Source organism: Syngnathus scovelli, chromosome 5 (genome assembly GCF_024217435.2).
Source record: "Syngnathus scovelli strain Florida chromosome 5, RoL_Ssco_1.2, whole genome shotgun sequence".
NCBI classification, from domain to species: Eukaryota; Metazoa; Chordata; class Actinopteri; order Syngnathiformes; family Syngnathidae; genus Syngnathus; species Syngnathus scovelli.
The window spans coordinates 5082246-5096344 of NC_090851.1; the positions used below are offsets into that span (position 1 = coordinate 5082246).

At 41.5% G+C, this 14099-nt stretch overlaps 1 protein-coding gene across 3 annotated transcripts; it reads left to right on the plus strand.

Annotated features, from left to right (window-relative positions):
• Nucleotides 1–3805: 3805 nt before the first annotated feature.
• Nucleotides 3806–13586, plus strand: septin3 (septin 3). 3 transcript variants are annotated; one of them, XM_049721067.2, is made up of 13 exons: nucleotides 3806–5121; nucleotides 5850–6072; nucleotides 6150–6370; nucleotides 6437–6988; nucleotides 9513–9923; nucleotides 10145–10273; nucleotides 10867–10948; nucleotides 11043–11180; nucleotides 11425–11542; nucleotides 11704–11799; nucleotides 11880–11976; nucleotides 12064–12115; nucleotides 12251–13586. In XM_049721067.2, exons 1-13 carry the CDS (start codon nucleotides 5043–5045, stop codon nucleotides 12369–12371), a joined length of 2319 nt encoding a protein of 772 aa, XP_049577024.1. In that variant the 5' UTR covers nucleotides 3806–5042; the 3' UTR covers nucleotides 12372–13586. The 3 variants fall into 3 exon arrangements, with proteins under 3 accessions (XP_049577024.1, XP_049577026.1, XP_049577025.1); XM_049721069.1 differs by lacking the exons at nucleotides 3806–5121; nucleotides 5850–6072; nucleotides 6150–6370; nucleotides 6437–6988 and adding an exon at nucleotides 7076–7208; XM_049721068.1 differs by lacking the exons at nucleotides 3806–5121; nucleotides 5850–6072; nucleotides 6150–6370; nucleotides 6437–6988 and adding an exon at nucleotides 7820–7987.
• Nucleotides 13587–14099: the final 513 nt, after the last annotated feature.

Genomic DNA, 14099 nt, shown 5'->3' on the forward strand with positions numbered 1-14099 from the left:
ATATAAATAGTCCGTTCGATTCATGCTGACACTGCTTTTTCACACACTCCCCAGGTGTTAAGAGAACCACTTCTCTTCTGTTGCGTTCGTCTCCTAATTGCCTCATTTCTCTCGTTGATTACAAAAACGCTCAAATAATTTTAATGTGATTCTTAGCCGTATACACGCTTCTTTGTTTAAGGTAGACTCATCTTAAATGTCAGAGTTGGAATGCTCAACCAGTCTTTAAACTTATTCTATTTCGTTTGAATTATTTGACACCTTCAGGTAAAGTCGTAGAGTGTTGCTATCAGAGCTCAGGTGGTTCTCGTGAACCTGCAGTAGAACACGTTTCGCATTTATTGTGATGAAGTAGGGAATTTAATTGACGAATCTGCAATACAAGTGTTCGCATTTGGCCCCTTCTGCAGTGAGTAGTGAATTAAAAACAAATTCTTTGGCAGCAGCAATCATCATCCAATTGTGCGGGACACTTTGGGCTAAATTGAAGAGTGCTGAAACAGTGAAAATGAAATCAAATCTGACACACTGATGTGTCATCATTTTGGTCGAAGGCATCTTTTCGTTTGCGGCGATGGCTCTGACTTGAACACTGCTCTAGATGAAGCGGCTCGTAAAATGGGAAATGGGTGAATTTGTTTTTATCTCCTCTCGCAGGAAATAATCTCACTTCCTTTGCCCTGGTGTGCTGGCTGTGCATCTCTTTTGGCAGGATTTGTCTTCCCCCTCAGAGACCAGCGGCTTCATTCTGTGAGTTGCTCTTCATCCCTTTTAAAAAAAATGAGGCGTAACATTTGGGCCCCAACGGGCCAAGTGTCTTTTTGTTGTCAGCTACAAGACTTTGGAGGCTTGGGACTCCCATCAAACATACCAGCTTTCTTTATAGTGTACTTGTTTTGTTAGGCTCCACTGGGCACTTCATTAGTCACACAACCTCATGACATCCAAGAATGGATGTGGGTTGCATTCTGTATGAAATTCAGTCCAATCGTCTTGAAGCAGTTAAAATGCCTGCATTACCCGATTGTAACCAGCAGGGGTGCTGTTGAGACAATGTGCTATCAACGAAACTTGGCTACATCCTGTTATCTGCCCAACACAATAATGGATAAGAGGTCTTTGGAGCATTCAGATAAATGTAAATTTGACAAACATCATGTATAGTCAGGACATCTGCCTCACGATTTTTTGGAAGACTAAATCATCCTTAAGTCTAAATCTGGCTGTGAATGTTTTTTGGACCATAAAGGATTATAGCTCTGAATTAAATTTTCAATTTTTTTCCTCAATGCTGCTGAGCCTGCTGCCTCCAGCGTGATGCCGAAAGCCTCCACGCCTTCATTCACAGTGTCAGGTCAGCTTTGTAATTTCCTAAGTATCCATGAGTTGATGCATTCCTGGAAAACACCACCATCCCTGTTGAGAGCTTAGTTTGAATTTTGGGTATATTTTTGAGTGAGCAAACTGTCATGTGCACATTAGTGTTTTTGTATTCCCTGCCAATGCCGATGATCGGTGATTGACTTAACGACTAAGTGGTGCCTTGATTCAATTAAACTAGATTTATTTCACACATAAAAATGATTGAGTGATCAACTGGTGGTGATATCCTGCTTTCAATCGAGCAGTTTGTTGATGCTGCATTAAATAATGAATAATTTACCGGCTATGTGATTGCAAAAAGGCCAGGCGGATAAATTCAGACTACCGTGTAAACATACCCATGAAATGCCACGTATTATAATCATTTGCAATTTTTTTTAAACACGAGCAAATGTTATAAAAGTCATGTTTACTAAAACACACACCACCTGTGGAGCAGAGCGTGCGTCTGTAAAGCTGCTATTTCACCATGGCCTATAAAAAGTGCTTGGCATTTTCTAACATTACGATGCTTAAGAAACGCACCTTTCTTCTCGCCTTAAAAGTGTCACATCATCATTTTTAACTTGTAAATGTCATCATTATGACCTTGCCATCATCCGGCTGCTTTTTATAAATCCCCTCCTCAGTCTAAAAATAGCAACCAAACTTTGTTTGTGCTGAGCTTTTGTCTTCTGTCCTCGTGAGCGATAATTAATCAGCTTTTAGTCTTTTAACATCTTTGCGGCCGCTTTCAATCACAGTCGATATGACACCCCCCCGTCACCACCACCAACATCCCCATCCTCCTTTTTATGTCAGAGAAACAGCGTTTTGGCCCTGGGTGTTAAATTGAGTGGAATTGATTTTACGCGGCAAGCTGAAGACATCTGAAGGGCTTGCACCCGCCGTCTCCTCCCACACACACACACTCGCAAACACACACAAAGATGATAGTTATATAAGTTTCCCTCCCACTCCCTCCTTCCTCTCTGCCATGAGCAGGGGTGTTGTCATAGCAACCGCACCCCTCCTTTGAACGTCAGAGGCATGAGCTTGGAGGATGAAGCTGTATGCAGCATCTGTCTTGCGTGCTTCTCAGAGAGCAACTGTCATCTTTTTGGACTTGTCTTTGCGTGACACTTTGAGAACTGCGACGGAACATCTCCCCCAGTGTGGACGGATTTAATTGCGGACCCGAGTCGCACACCTTCAGGCGCCGGTCCAGCTCCGTGCACAGGTGAGCGCTTATGTCTTCCGTGGCTTTTGTTTTAGCGATATCTGGGAAAAGTCCGGTGCTGATTGTGGGCTTCAGATGTTAGGACTGTGTCTTGCCTTCTTCTGGATGTTGAATTCCACATGGAGAAGATTTGTGGAAACACATTTGCCGACGCATGCATTACTCACTCAATACAGTGGAACCTCAGTGTTTTCCATGCCTAATTTCTCAAAGTACCCCCCTCCCCCCCAGTTCCACAATAATGAGGAACGAATCCATTCCATCCATCTATTTTGTATCATGCTTAACCTCATTAGGGTGATGGGCGAGCTGGAGGCTAGCACACCCTCGATTGGACGCCACCCAGTCACTGGAAACAGACAAACATGACATTACCACTTATGGGGAGTTCGGTCTTCTGTGAACCCAATGTGATTGAAGTACTGATACTGATTGAACCCACATAGAGGACATGCCAAGTCCACACAGGATTCAAACCCTGAACCTCAGTACTGTGAGGCAGACATGCTAACCACTTGGTCGCTGTGCTGTATTAATTCCTTCTATGATTAAACCATACATAAATTGACAAATATGTACATAAAACATATATTTTGTTTTATGAAAATAAGACTAATTGATGCCACGCCCAAAAAGTTTTTTTTAACTGTCTCCACATGCCACAGGTGCCAAAACACTACTTTTGCTTTTATGAAATTAAAAAATCGGAATTTACACAGGCATATATTCTTTATCCTCTGCAAAAAACAGCTAATGTTAAGTTTATGAAGTGACTGAAAATCGTGGTGGCCCTATTATACCGCCCCCTAGTGGCCCAGGTAGGCACACTAGAAGGTTTGTGTATAATGTAAAAACCATAGTGCGATTTTCCTCTTTGAAAACATTAGTTTGTTTGTTGTTCTGTTTTTAATTAACTCTTGTCTTCCTCTCCTCTCTCCCAACATCAAGCCCTCTTTCTCCCTTCTCATCCATTTGGGACCCGCCCCACACCTCTTAAGCTCCCAGTGATGTCGTGGTTGTTCTTGGACTGGTTTGTTCCGCTCTACCTGCTGGTTTCAGTCCTGGTGCTGGCGGGCTTTGGCGCGTGTCTGTACTTCTTGGAGCCCGGGTTGCACGACACACACGTGTGGAGCAACAAAAACGTCAGGCATCGCCCGCTGGTGGCCAGCGTGAACTGTAGAGATGGTGACACAGATGCTCTCATATGATCAGGAGGGGGCGGCGGGGGGACTTCCACAATGGAAAGAGGAGGGATGATCTGATAAGCCTTATCCCATCACATCAACTTTTCTCTGATCCCAAGCATATTGTATTTTTTTTCAGGGGTGAATCAGACTAAAGTGAAGCAGATGGGTTCGACTGTAAAAGATGCCGGAACGAGATTGTGAAGTAGCATGATGGCTTTTGGAAAGGTTTGATGTCAACATTTGTGCCATTGTCCACCTGTGCCAATTTTTAACATGCATTGGTGTTGTTTTTGTAGTTTGGCGACCATTTCAAGTGTACTGTATAATGGTGTTGACTTATGTATTCCTATTGTTAAAGTGACATATAATACCAGACATGTCAGGTCACCCTGCATAATTTTCCAGGACTTTATTTTTAATTTCTACCCCCCGCTGCCATGGCTTTAGATATTTGGTTTGCATATAGAAAATGGCTTGTTGTTTTGTTTGGACAATGCAGTGCAATTGTCCAACCAATGCAAATACACAACCAATCAAAACTGTGCATGATTATTACTATAAAGGCCAATTTTTGTATTGGATCACATTGTTGGGTGTACCTACTGTCGTGGCCATTGATGCTGTCAATTAGGGGATGGGCAAAGTATTTTTATCATCTTTCAAAATTTTGGATGTATTTATTTTTTCATCAATATTTGTATTAATGGAATATTTGGCTATTTACTGTCAATGGTAGACTGATACATTAAAATGAACAAATTTACATTCCAAAAATATTTACTTATTTACATTAGATTTCTTTTTTTTTTAAAAAACACGTTTTAACTTTTTTCTCCCTGCAACCTCATCTACAAATAAATTTAAATTAAAACGGTCCCCTTGCGTTTGCCCACCCCTGATGTAATTACATTGATTTTTTCTCTCCTCTCCCTGGCAGTGTCCACATACCAAGAGATGCTGAGAAGTATGTAGACGGTTTGTGCCACTGTGTTGTAGTGTCTATAGTACAATATGTAACTAATAAAAACAGCAAATGTGTGTTCATAGTCGACAGAGATCTTTTTGTTATTGTGCTGACTGTGCGCTTACTTATCTGTTGGTACCAAAAATAAAAATATAGTAATGGTGATTATGTGTGATGTCAAGACCAGGACAGAGCTCCGAGCGAGGATGCAATGTGGGTGTGAAACAACAGTGCAGGCTCAGTGTGCAGGAATCACGAGAATGCCACTTGTCCACCCACGACGCCCACTATGTCTTTCCTTGTCATGGTGTTTGTCTCCTTTACTCACTCAAGTGTGATAGGAACCAGACAACAGCCTACATATGCAGGTTAGTGATATTTTAATTGCATTAGAAAAAAAAATATCATTGTTGCGGATGTACATATTTTAAATAAACCCCAGAATCTCATGTGTACTATTAAATGAGATTTTGGGATGTTATTGCGCAATGAATCCATGAGCAAAAGGGCTGCAACGAACGATTGTTTCAATAATCAATTCATCTGTTAATTAAAAAAAACTTTTAGTTTCCATCACATTTCAAATTGATAGCAGTATGTTTCGTAACGTTTGGTTACATGTCAGAAATAAAAGCTCATTCATATTGTAAAAACAAGACACTCATTGCATCATACCCTCAAGATCTGAGCCGTACCAAATCGGATGTAAACAATCGATTAGTCATTCTGCTACATAACGGCTAATTTTTATTCTCATTGAAGCGCACAGCCAAATGAAATGTCGCATCTTGAGATCCTGCTAGCACTTTTTTTTTTAGCTGTGGTTATTCTCAAAGTTGAGTTGTGAGGTAAGTTTCCATTTATGATAGTAAATATACTATCAAAAAATAACATATTGTTTTCATAGTGTTACACTTGCTTGACTACACTTCAAACTGTGTATTTTCACAGTGAGTAAATCCTGGTCTGTCTCTAAAAATAAATATCTGGCTGGGTCTCCATTTGTACACCTACATCGTGTTTAGTCGATTGCCTTTTCCCCCAGAAGAAATTAAAAGCCTCAGACAAATGTTTCTTTTTTTTCATTCTTCTCCAGGTTGCTCTCTAATCTCATTTCCCCAAGGTAAGAAGCAGCAGGAAAGAAGAATGAGTGTATTTGACCGACTGTCACCCTTAATCCCTCGGCTGTCGGCGTCCTCCAAACAAGCAAAAGAGCATCCTCATCTTCCTCATCCTCCTCATTCTTCATCTGCTCTTTTGTTTGCTCCTGTCAAAAGGAAAAGGATTGACATCCCTCCGTTTAAGCCAAAGGGTGTCAGGTATACAGTATTCAAGCTCATTCCATAATATGTCCCTCTTCAACTTTAATTTCCTGTTAATTTTCATTTATTTTCAGTTTTGGGTCTGCTTCTTCATCTGCGTGTCCTTCTTTGAATGACAGACAAATAACTATAAAACCTCCTGCAAAGCCCTTCGATAGGTTTTCTCCAAAGACGAGCGCCTCCGCTTTTGATCATCCCCGCCCCTCGCATCTTGGTCTTCCCACCACATTACTAGACCAGACTGAGCCCCAAGCCAGGCTTAATCAGAAAGCGTCCTTGGATTTTTCCAGTAGAGGTAAACACTGATTTTCTTGGCGTAACAGTAACACAATATAATTACTTTTTGTCTTGTTTCTTTAAGATCATCTTGTTTATCAGCCTGGATATGAGAAAATACACTGTGAAAACCAAACAGATGCATGGATGACTCCTGAGGCCTCCAGAACATGCTGGAGAGAAGATCCCTTTGACCCTCAACTAAGGTGGCATTCGAAAGAAGATACTAAAAGTCCATCATCCAACACTTCAGTCAATGTTGAATCCATAGACAAAGAGAAATTCTGGTCCACGCCTTGGACGGATGTTGATCTCGAACACAGTTGTCAATCAAGAGAGAAGCCTCCAACAACTCAGGCTCCCTGGTGGACATACAGAGGAACATCATTTAAGACATGTCTGGTGCATCCTGTGCAAACATCTTCTGGACGGCACATGGGAATCTCATCAGCAAATGGTAGTGAAGAGAGTGACTTTCAAAAAGGAGCTCATGAAGCTTGCACCAAACTGCAACAAGATGCTTTCAACCTTGACAGGCCTTCATCACCTGAATGCTCAAAAAAAATTCGTCTTCCAGGGGAGGAACCAGAGGATCCCTATTACGTCAGCATTTTCTACCCAGATTCAGTGTATGAAGGTGAGTACTGACCGAGAGAGCACCAAAGCCCGTCTCAGGGTCTTCGAGGGGGGCTGGGCGTGATCAGACTCAGATGTTGCTGCTTATCAGTAGAGTAGCAGACATGATGATTAAAAAAAAACATTGGTTTCGCGAAGTGTTCCAATGTGGCGCACATAAATATTACGTGAAGAAGAGTTGAGGAAGAATGGAAGGAGATTGAGAGAGAATGTGCAAACAGGTGATATAATTCTTTCTCATTTGTTTATTCTTTATTAATTTATTCACAAATAACAAATGTAATTAAAAGTATACAGTCTGTCAAATTATTGATTTTTTGGTCAATATTTACGTTTTATTATTCACAATAACTAATTATTTCATGTCAATAATAACCAAAAATATTTGAAATTATTATTTTTTTTTAAGAAAACAGCTAAATTAATGCAATGAGTAGCACAGCAGGCTGGCTTAAGTAATGGAGCGGGTTTCGCGTGGAGAGACGTCTAATGAACAGTTTGTTTGTCTTATACTGCCTCCAGGTGGCCGAGGCAGGGATTCCATAAAGAGTGTGAGTTAATTCTGATTAGTGCTATTTTCCTCACATTACACGATTTTTTGGAGGGGGGGGGCTATTCTATTTCAGAATATTTTTATTTCATTCTAAACAGGTTCAGGGCTTAAATTTTGGCTTTTGTCCATAAATCCACGGTGTACCCCACCTCAACTAGGGATAAGCGATATAGAAAATGGATGGCTGAAATGCATCCCCTAAGGTGTGGTCATATTGCGCATGCGCACCGCATCTCTCCACGCCCTCTTTCCTCTCGTGTCGCCTTGGTAACGGAGGAAAAGAAAAGGAGGGAGGGGAGGGAGGGAGCTCCAAAGCCAACGGGAAGGAGAGGAGGAGGAGAGATACCCAGAACAATCTGCTCATCTCGCCACCGCTCTGGCAGAAGCTACTTTATTAAAATTAGGCAACTTTAGCGGCCTCTCGAAGAGACCTCGTCGCATCTACAGGTTAGTGACGCAGCAGCTGTTAGCATTGCTGCGCGTGGTACCTATTAGCTGCTAGCCGTCTTGTTCTTCCTCCGTAGGAGACAATAGGGCCGACACAGGCTGCTAGGATGATTGTAATGTAGACAACCGAAACAGACGCTAAACGTGGGCTTTTCTTCTATAATTAACCTCACACACGTAAAAGCATGTGTTTTAATGCGAGAACCAGGTTGCAATGACGTAAGTCCATCACCATCATGTGCCGACTCGCCCTTATTCATCTCTGCATGCGCCGCTGTGACAGTGTGCATGTATGTGTGTCAAATGGCTTGTGCATGTCGTAAAATGTGTAGTGACAGCCAGGGTGGCCTGTTTCATGCGGACTGGGCTCCACTGAAAGGAAGCCCGACAGAAGAGTCGGCAGTTCCATGTGCACAAGCCTGCAGGCTGGATCCTCACTTGGCTTTTATCTGTTATTATTACTTACCATCTGTCAGCCTGGTACTTTTTTTTCACCTCAAATGTTGTCACAGTCACGCTTGTCTGGGTAACTGAGAATGGTGTCTAGGTGGAGTACAGTGATGAGAATCCTAAATTCTGATTGTGACCCAGGCGCCATTCCATTAAGCACAGCCTGAATTGGATACTTAACTTTCACTTACATTTCAAGTTCAATTGATTTAAATAATTATTCCTAATCTTTGGAGGTAGCAGCTTGTCTCCGTATCCATTCATCCGTTTTCTGTACTGCTTGTCCTCATTAGAGTCGCAAGTGGGCTGAAGCCTGTCCCAGCTTACTTTTGAGACACCATCAAATCCCACACAAGAAAGCTGGGGATTCAAATCCAGAACCTCTCAAGTGTGGTTCCAACCAGTATTTTGTGGTGACTAATACTTTTCAAATGGAACACCCCTACAGATTGTCTGTTCTGTTTAGTTTTAGATGTGGAAATCAAATGATAATTTTCTTTACAATAATATGCTCAATCCCACTATTCTAAAACTGGATTCTGATTAACGTTGCATTTATTTGCATTTTGCAACTTGCTGTCAACTGAAAATGACATCACAGTTGCTCAGGGCTCAGATAATGACTTAACTTTTCCTTTGATTAGAAACAAATTGCAAAAAATGAATTAATGATTTTAAATAACCAGTCCTATAGGATAACATGGCTAAATTAATGGAACAAAAAATTATTAATTTGAGATTTTTAACATTTTTGATCATTTTTAAATGTGTAATGAATTTAAATGTCCTAAAATATTTTTAATTGTACTAATATTTTAGTACTTCCACAAAGTCAATCAGCAAAGTATTCATAAAGTATTCCAGATTAATGCAAAAATTAATAAACCAAATTTCCTTGGAAAAAAAAAAACACAGAGCAAGCCAATTCTGGCTCATGAGCCATACTTTGCCCATCCCTAGTGTTGACTGCAGAGAGGAAGGAGGAGGTGACCCAGCTTCTCTACTGACCTATTTACACATGTAACAGGCAGACTTTCTGGATGAAGATTGATATTGTTGTCCCTCTCCTCTACAGACATGTCGGACATAGTTCCTCCAGAAGTGAGACCCAAACCGGCCGTCCCTGCCAAACCCCCCAATGTGGGTGCTCCCTCCCCATCCAACCCCTTCCCGCCTCAAGGGCCGGGCATAGGAGGAGTAGGTGGCGTATCGGCGGCGCCTCCCAGTGCCATCCCGGTGCCCATCGGGAATCACGGCCCGAGCCACGGGGGCTCTCTTGCCGGCGTCACTGCTCACGTTGTAGGCCACAATGTGAGCCACGGTGCGGGTCACGCTGCAGCCCATGTCGGTGGTCATGGTCACAGCACCTCCAACAGCACCAGCGGCGGGTCCACTCTGCTCGGTTACATCGGAATCGACACCATCATCGAGCAGATGAGGAAGAAGACGATGAAGACGGGCTTTGACTTTAACATCATGGTCGTCGGTGAGTTTGACTGTCAGGTGCCTAATGACTCTTGAGAGGTCACGTAAACGCTAAGTTGATATAAATTTTCACATTTTTTTTATTTATTTATATATATATATATATATTTATTTATTTAACTAAGCTGTTAAATTATTTGGAAAAAAAACAACTTATAAATATATCAGCTGTTTTTATGTTTTGTGTGAAGAGTCTCACCTCGGACCCCTTTTCACCGTCAGGTCACAGCGGTCTGGGCAAGTCGACCCTGTTGAACACCTTGTTTAAGACGCAGGTGAGCAGGAGGAGTGCAGGATGGTCCCGTGATGACAAGATCCCTAAAACTGTGGAGATCAAATCTGTTTCTCACGGTGAGTACACGCAGCGACTCAGCAAGTTGTATTTTTAGAAAGGATATCATGTACTTTCCAACTCATCCTCGTGCTGGTTGATTATATGCCAGGCTTTCACTTTCTACCTCTCGGGAGAACTCGGAGGATCTGGATTCTGACACAGAGCTGATATGTTGAGCCATATTTAACCAATTCAGGGCAGAGAGTAATTGTCCAATTCATACAATGTAAAATAACATTTTCTGGTAAAGCCACTAGACTGGCACGAGGATAAACATTGTACTGGATCCTCCATGATTTAGAGCACCAGGGAGTTAGAGGTGATAAATCAGTGATAAGCTGCTTGGGTGGTCCATTTTTATGGCCACGTCTGCAGCGGCCAATGACACTTTGATATTTTGCAATAAATTAAAACGTTCTATAACACTTGGCCTAATTAGTAGCCTTTTCTCCCTGCTGACTTTGGGCAGGAGGTTGAGTACACCCGGGACTGGTTGCTAGGCAACACTTTTTTAAAATAAAATAATTACTATCGTTCCTATTTGATTTGTGTGCAGCTGAATAGTGAAGATGTTGTATATTCATTGTTTTTATTGCTTCTTTGTACGCAGTTATCGAGGAGGGCGGCGTGAAAATGAAGCTTACTGTTGTCGACACGCCTGGATTTGGGGACCTAATCAATAATGACAACTGGTGGGTTGTGTTCCACTTCTAATTCTCTTAAATATAGTGACAATTTATTTTGGGAATCTGCTCAATTTAGCCTTTTGTTCATTTGTGTCCTCAGCTGGGAGCCCATTTGCAAGTACATCAACGAGCAGTATGAGAAGTTCCTCAAAGAAGAAGTGAATATCACCAGAAAGAAGCGCATCCCCGATACCAGAGTGCACTGCTGTCTCTATTTCATCTCCCCGACTGGACACTCGTAAGTGGCTGAAACGATCTCAACCGCGTTAAGCCTTTAGTCCACATCGTCTAACTGCCAAGGAGAGAACCTCCTACTCACAGAGCAGTGAAGGTTAATGAGACAGACGAGACATGACAAGTTAATTTCCCACGCAGCCGTCTGCCATTCCGATTATTAACACTTGAGCATTCACGGAGAGTGACAGCACCCTACTTCCTCCACCTTACTTACTCATCTTTCATTTATCGACTGTACGAGACAGACTGCGGCAGCTCGACGTGGAGTTCATGAAGCGCTTGAGTCACTCCGTCAACATAATTCCCGTGATAGCCAAGGCCGACACCATGACCCCTGAAGAGAGACAGGAATTCAAACAGCGGGTGAGTGGGGTGCCATTGAAAGCGCAATATTCTATATTTCCCGGATACCAGTAGAAGCTGTCGTTTTCATTCAGGCATAAAAAAAAAAATTCATTCAGGCATAAAAAAAAAAAGCATGATGGGCCAAAAGAGTTTAATAAACGAAATGTGCGGCGATGCAGGTGAAAAAGGAATTGGAGATGAACGGCATCGAGTTTTACCCGCAGAAAGAGTTTGACGAGGACATGGAGGACAAGAGCGACAACGACAAGATCAGAGTAAGCCATCCCGGGGGGTGTTCCCACACGACGCTCGCCAAAACGGCTTAAAATCTCATGGGAATGTCTCGCGCCCACAGGAGGCGATGCCCTTTGCTGTGGTGGGTAGCGACAAAGAATATCAAGTGAATGGCAAGCGTGTTTTGGGGAGGAAGACCGCATGGGGAGTTGTTGAAGGTGAGAGCTGTTTTCTTTGAACATTTTCCAGCCTTCGCCACAGAGAATTATTGACGAGCGAAGGCCTTTCATTCTGTTTTGTTGCAGTTGAAAATATGAATCACTGTGAGTTTGCCCAGCTGAGAGATTTCATCATCAGGTAAACGGCGGCTTCATTTGTATTCTTAGGACATAGAACAAATGGGACTATTCTTGTTCAGTTAGGGTTAGGGTTAGTTCAAGCGGAGGTCAAATCGACTGAATTTAAACACAAACTCATTATTTGCTTGCACAGGTCTCACTTGCAAGATCTGAAGGAGGTGACTCACAACATTCACTACGAAACATACCGAGCCAAGAGACTCCATGAGAACGGAGGCCTGCACCCCGTCGACACCCAGGAAAGCAACCTGTAATCACTCGTTGTCCTCGATAGATATGCTCGACATTATATGATCATGACCGGCATCGCCGCATGCTTGAAACACACGTAAATGTGTACATATCAGTGTCATTTATTGGTATTTTTTTATAAACCCTCCTTGCTTGTCAAAGTAAGTTAATATTTGGGTGTGCCACCCAGCGTCTTGGTGCCATGATATGAAAGACTGACAATGACTGGGAAGTGTTTGTAGGTTAGTCGAAGCATAGGATGTGTGTCGGTGAGAATGCCATTATATTTAGTCTGTAGGTTTTGTGACTGATATAGGATCTTTTCATTACTTTCGTTTGGCATATACATTCGATCATGTTCAAAATTATTTTTTTTTCTAAAGAATTTACAGTTGCAATTAAATATATTTAAGTCAACTCAACAGGAAGAGCTCAAACCTGTCAAGGTTGGGTAAATCTTTAATTAACTCCGACTAATTGTGACGTCATTAAAGTGCCATACTACTTTCCACCGCTTAGTGGCAGCACTCTTCCACAGTATCGCTCTGAACCGTCGCAAGAAAATTCCGGTAGAATATTTTAGTGTTTTTTTTTTTTTTTGCCTACGGTCATTATTTAAAATTATGTTCATAATTAGCTATTATTATGTGATTCCAAACCACACGTATTATACAGGATTCCAACCACATGCTAAGTTTTTAAATGTTTATGTTCTGTAATGGAATTTCTGCTACTGTGTACAAATATGACAAAACTTTAGGCACTTTTATCAATCAGGTTCGTTTTTTAAAAGTCATGGTTTTATACAAACGTGCACATTAGTGTGGTTTTTATTTGAGATATGAGGTGTCTGATGCAATTTGAACGTGCTTGTGATTTTGTTGTAGTCGGGTGGGATGTAAAGAGCGAGTCACAAAACTTTTTTTCTGGTCTATTCACTTTTTGCATGCTTGAATCCAAATTGTTTGTGTGCCTAACCAATCACTGCTTTGTTACACTGACTATTTCCAAAGGTGAAGTTAAATACAGTCATTGGAATGAAACACTGCCGTCTGCAAACTAAATGGGCAGCCCATGATTGAACAAATCGCTCATCCTTTCCATTTGTAATCGCTCACAACGTTTCGAAGTTGCTGTTAATCGTTGAACGCAATGTAATTTGAAACAATACTGAGTCTGCATTTTTATTTCTCTTATTTATTGGGATTTTATTTAATAAATGTACATTCCCATGGAAATCCTTTCATCCGAATGTGTTTTTATTGAAACATTTCACCTCAAGTGAAGGACATCAGACATAATTTAAAGAATAGATTTTATCTCTAAACACACGAGCCAAGCTTCAATCCTGGCTAAAACCCTCTGTGTAGTCTGGTTTCCTTAAACATTGTAAAAATGTGCAAGTGAATAATGTCAATTGAATCGTTGTTTGAACTTTTAATAAGTTACAAAACATTTAATCAGTGGTTTAAAGTCATCAATTTACCAATTCATTAGAGCACAGGTGTCAAACTCAAGGCTCGGGGGACAGATACGGCCCGCCACATCATTTTATGTGGCCCGCGAAGACAAATTGTGCATCAAATTCGTGTGTCATTACTAAAATTGCAAATTGTCTTCACTTTTAATAATATAATTTTTTAAAATATTTGACCAGTTTTTACTTGTCTAATTTGTTTTGTAGCTTTTACTGTATATAATATGAGGTGCTCATACATTTATTTGGGTTGACAGTCATAATGGCCCTCCGA

What these genes read in the sequence shown, in the direction of transcription:
- septin3 (XM_049721067.2), top strand. Translation starts at nt 5,043, where the DNA reads ATGTCTTTCCTTGTCATGGTGTTTGTCTCCTTTACTCACTCAAGTGTG. An exon ending in CCCAGATTCAGTGTATGAAG is followed by an intron (nt 6,989 to 9,512) that starts GTGAGTACTGAC and finishes TCTCCTCTACAG; the next exon opens with ACATGTCGGACATAGTTCCT. An exon ending in CTGAGAGATTTCATCATCAG is followed by an intron (nt 12,116 to 12,250) that starts GTAAACGGCGGC and finishes TTGCTTGCACAG; the next exon opens with GTCTCACTTGCAAGATCTGA.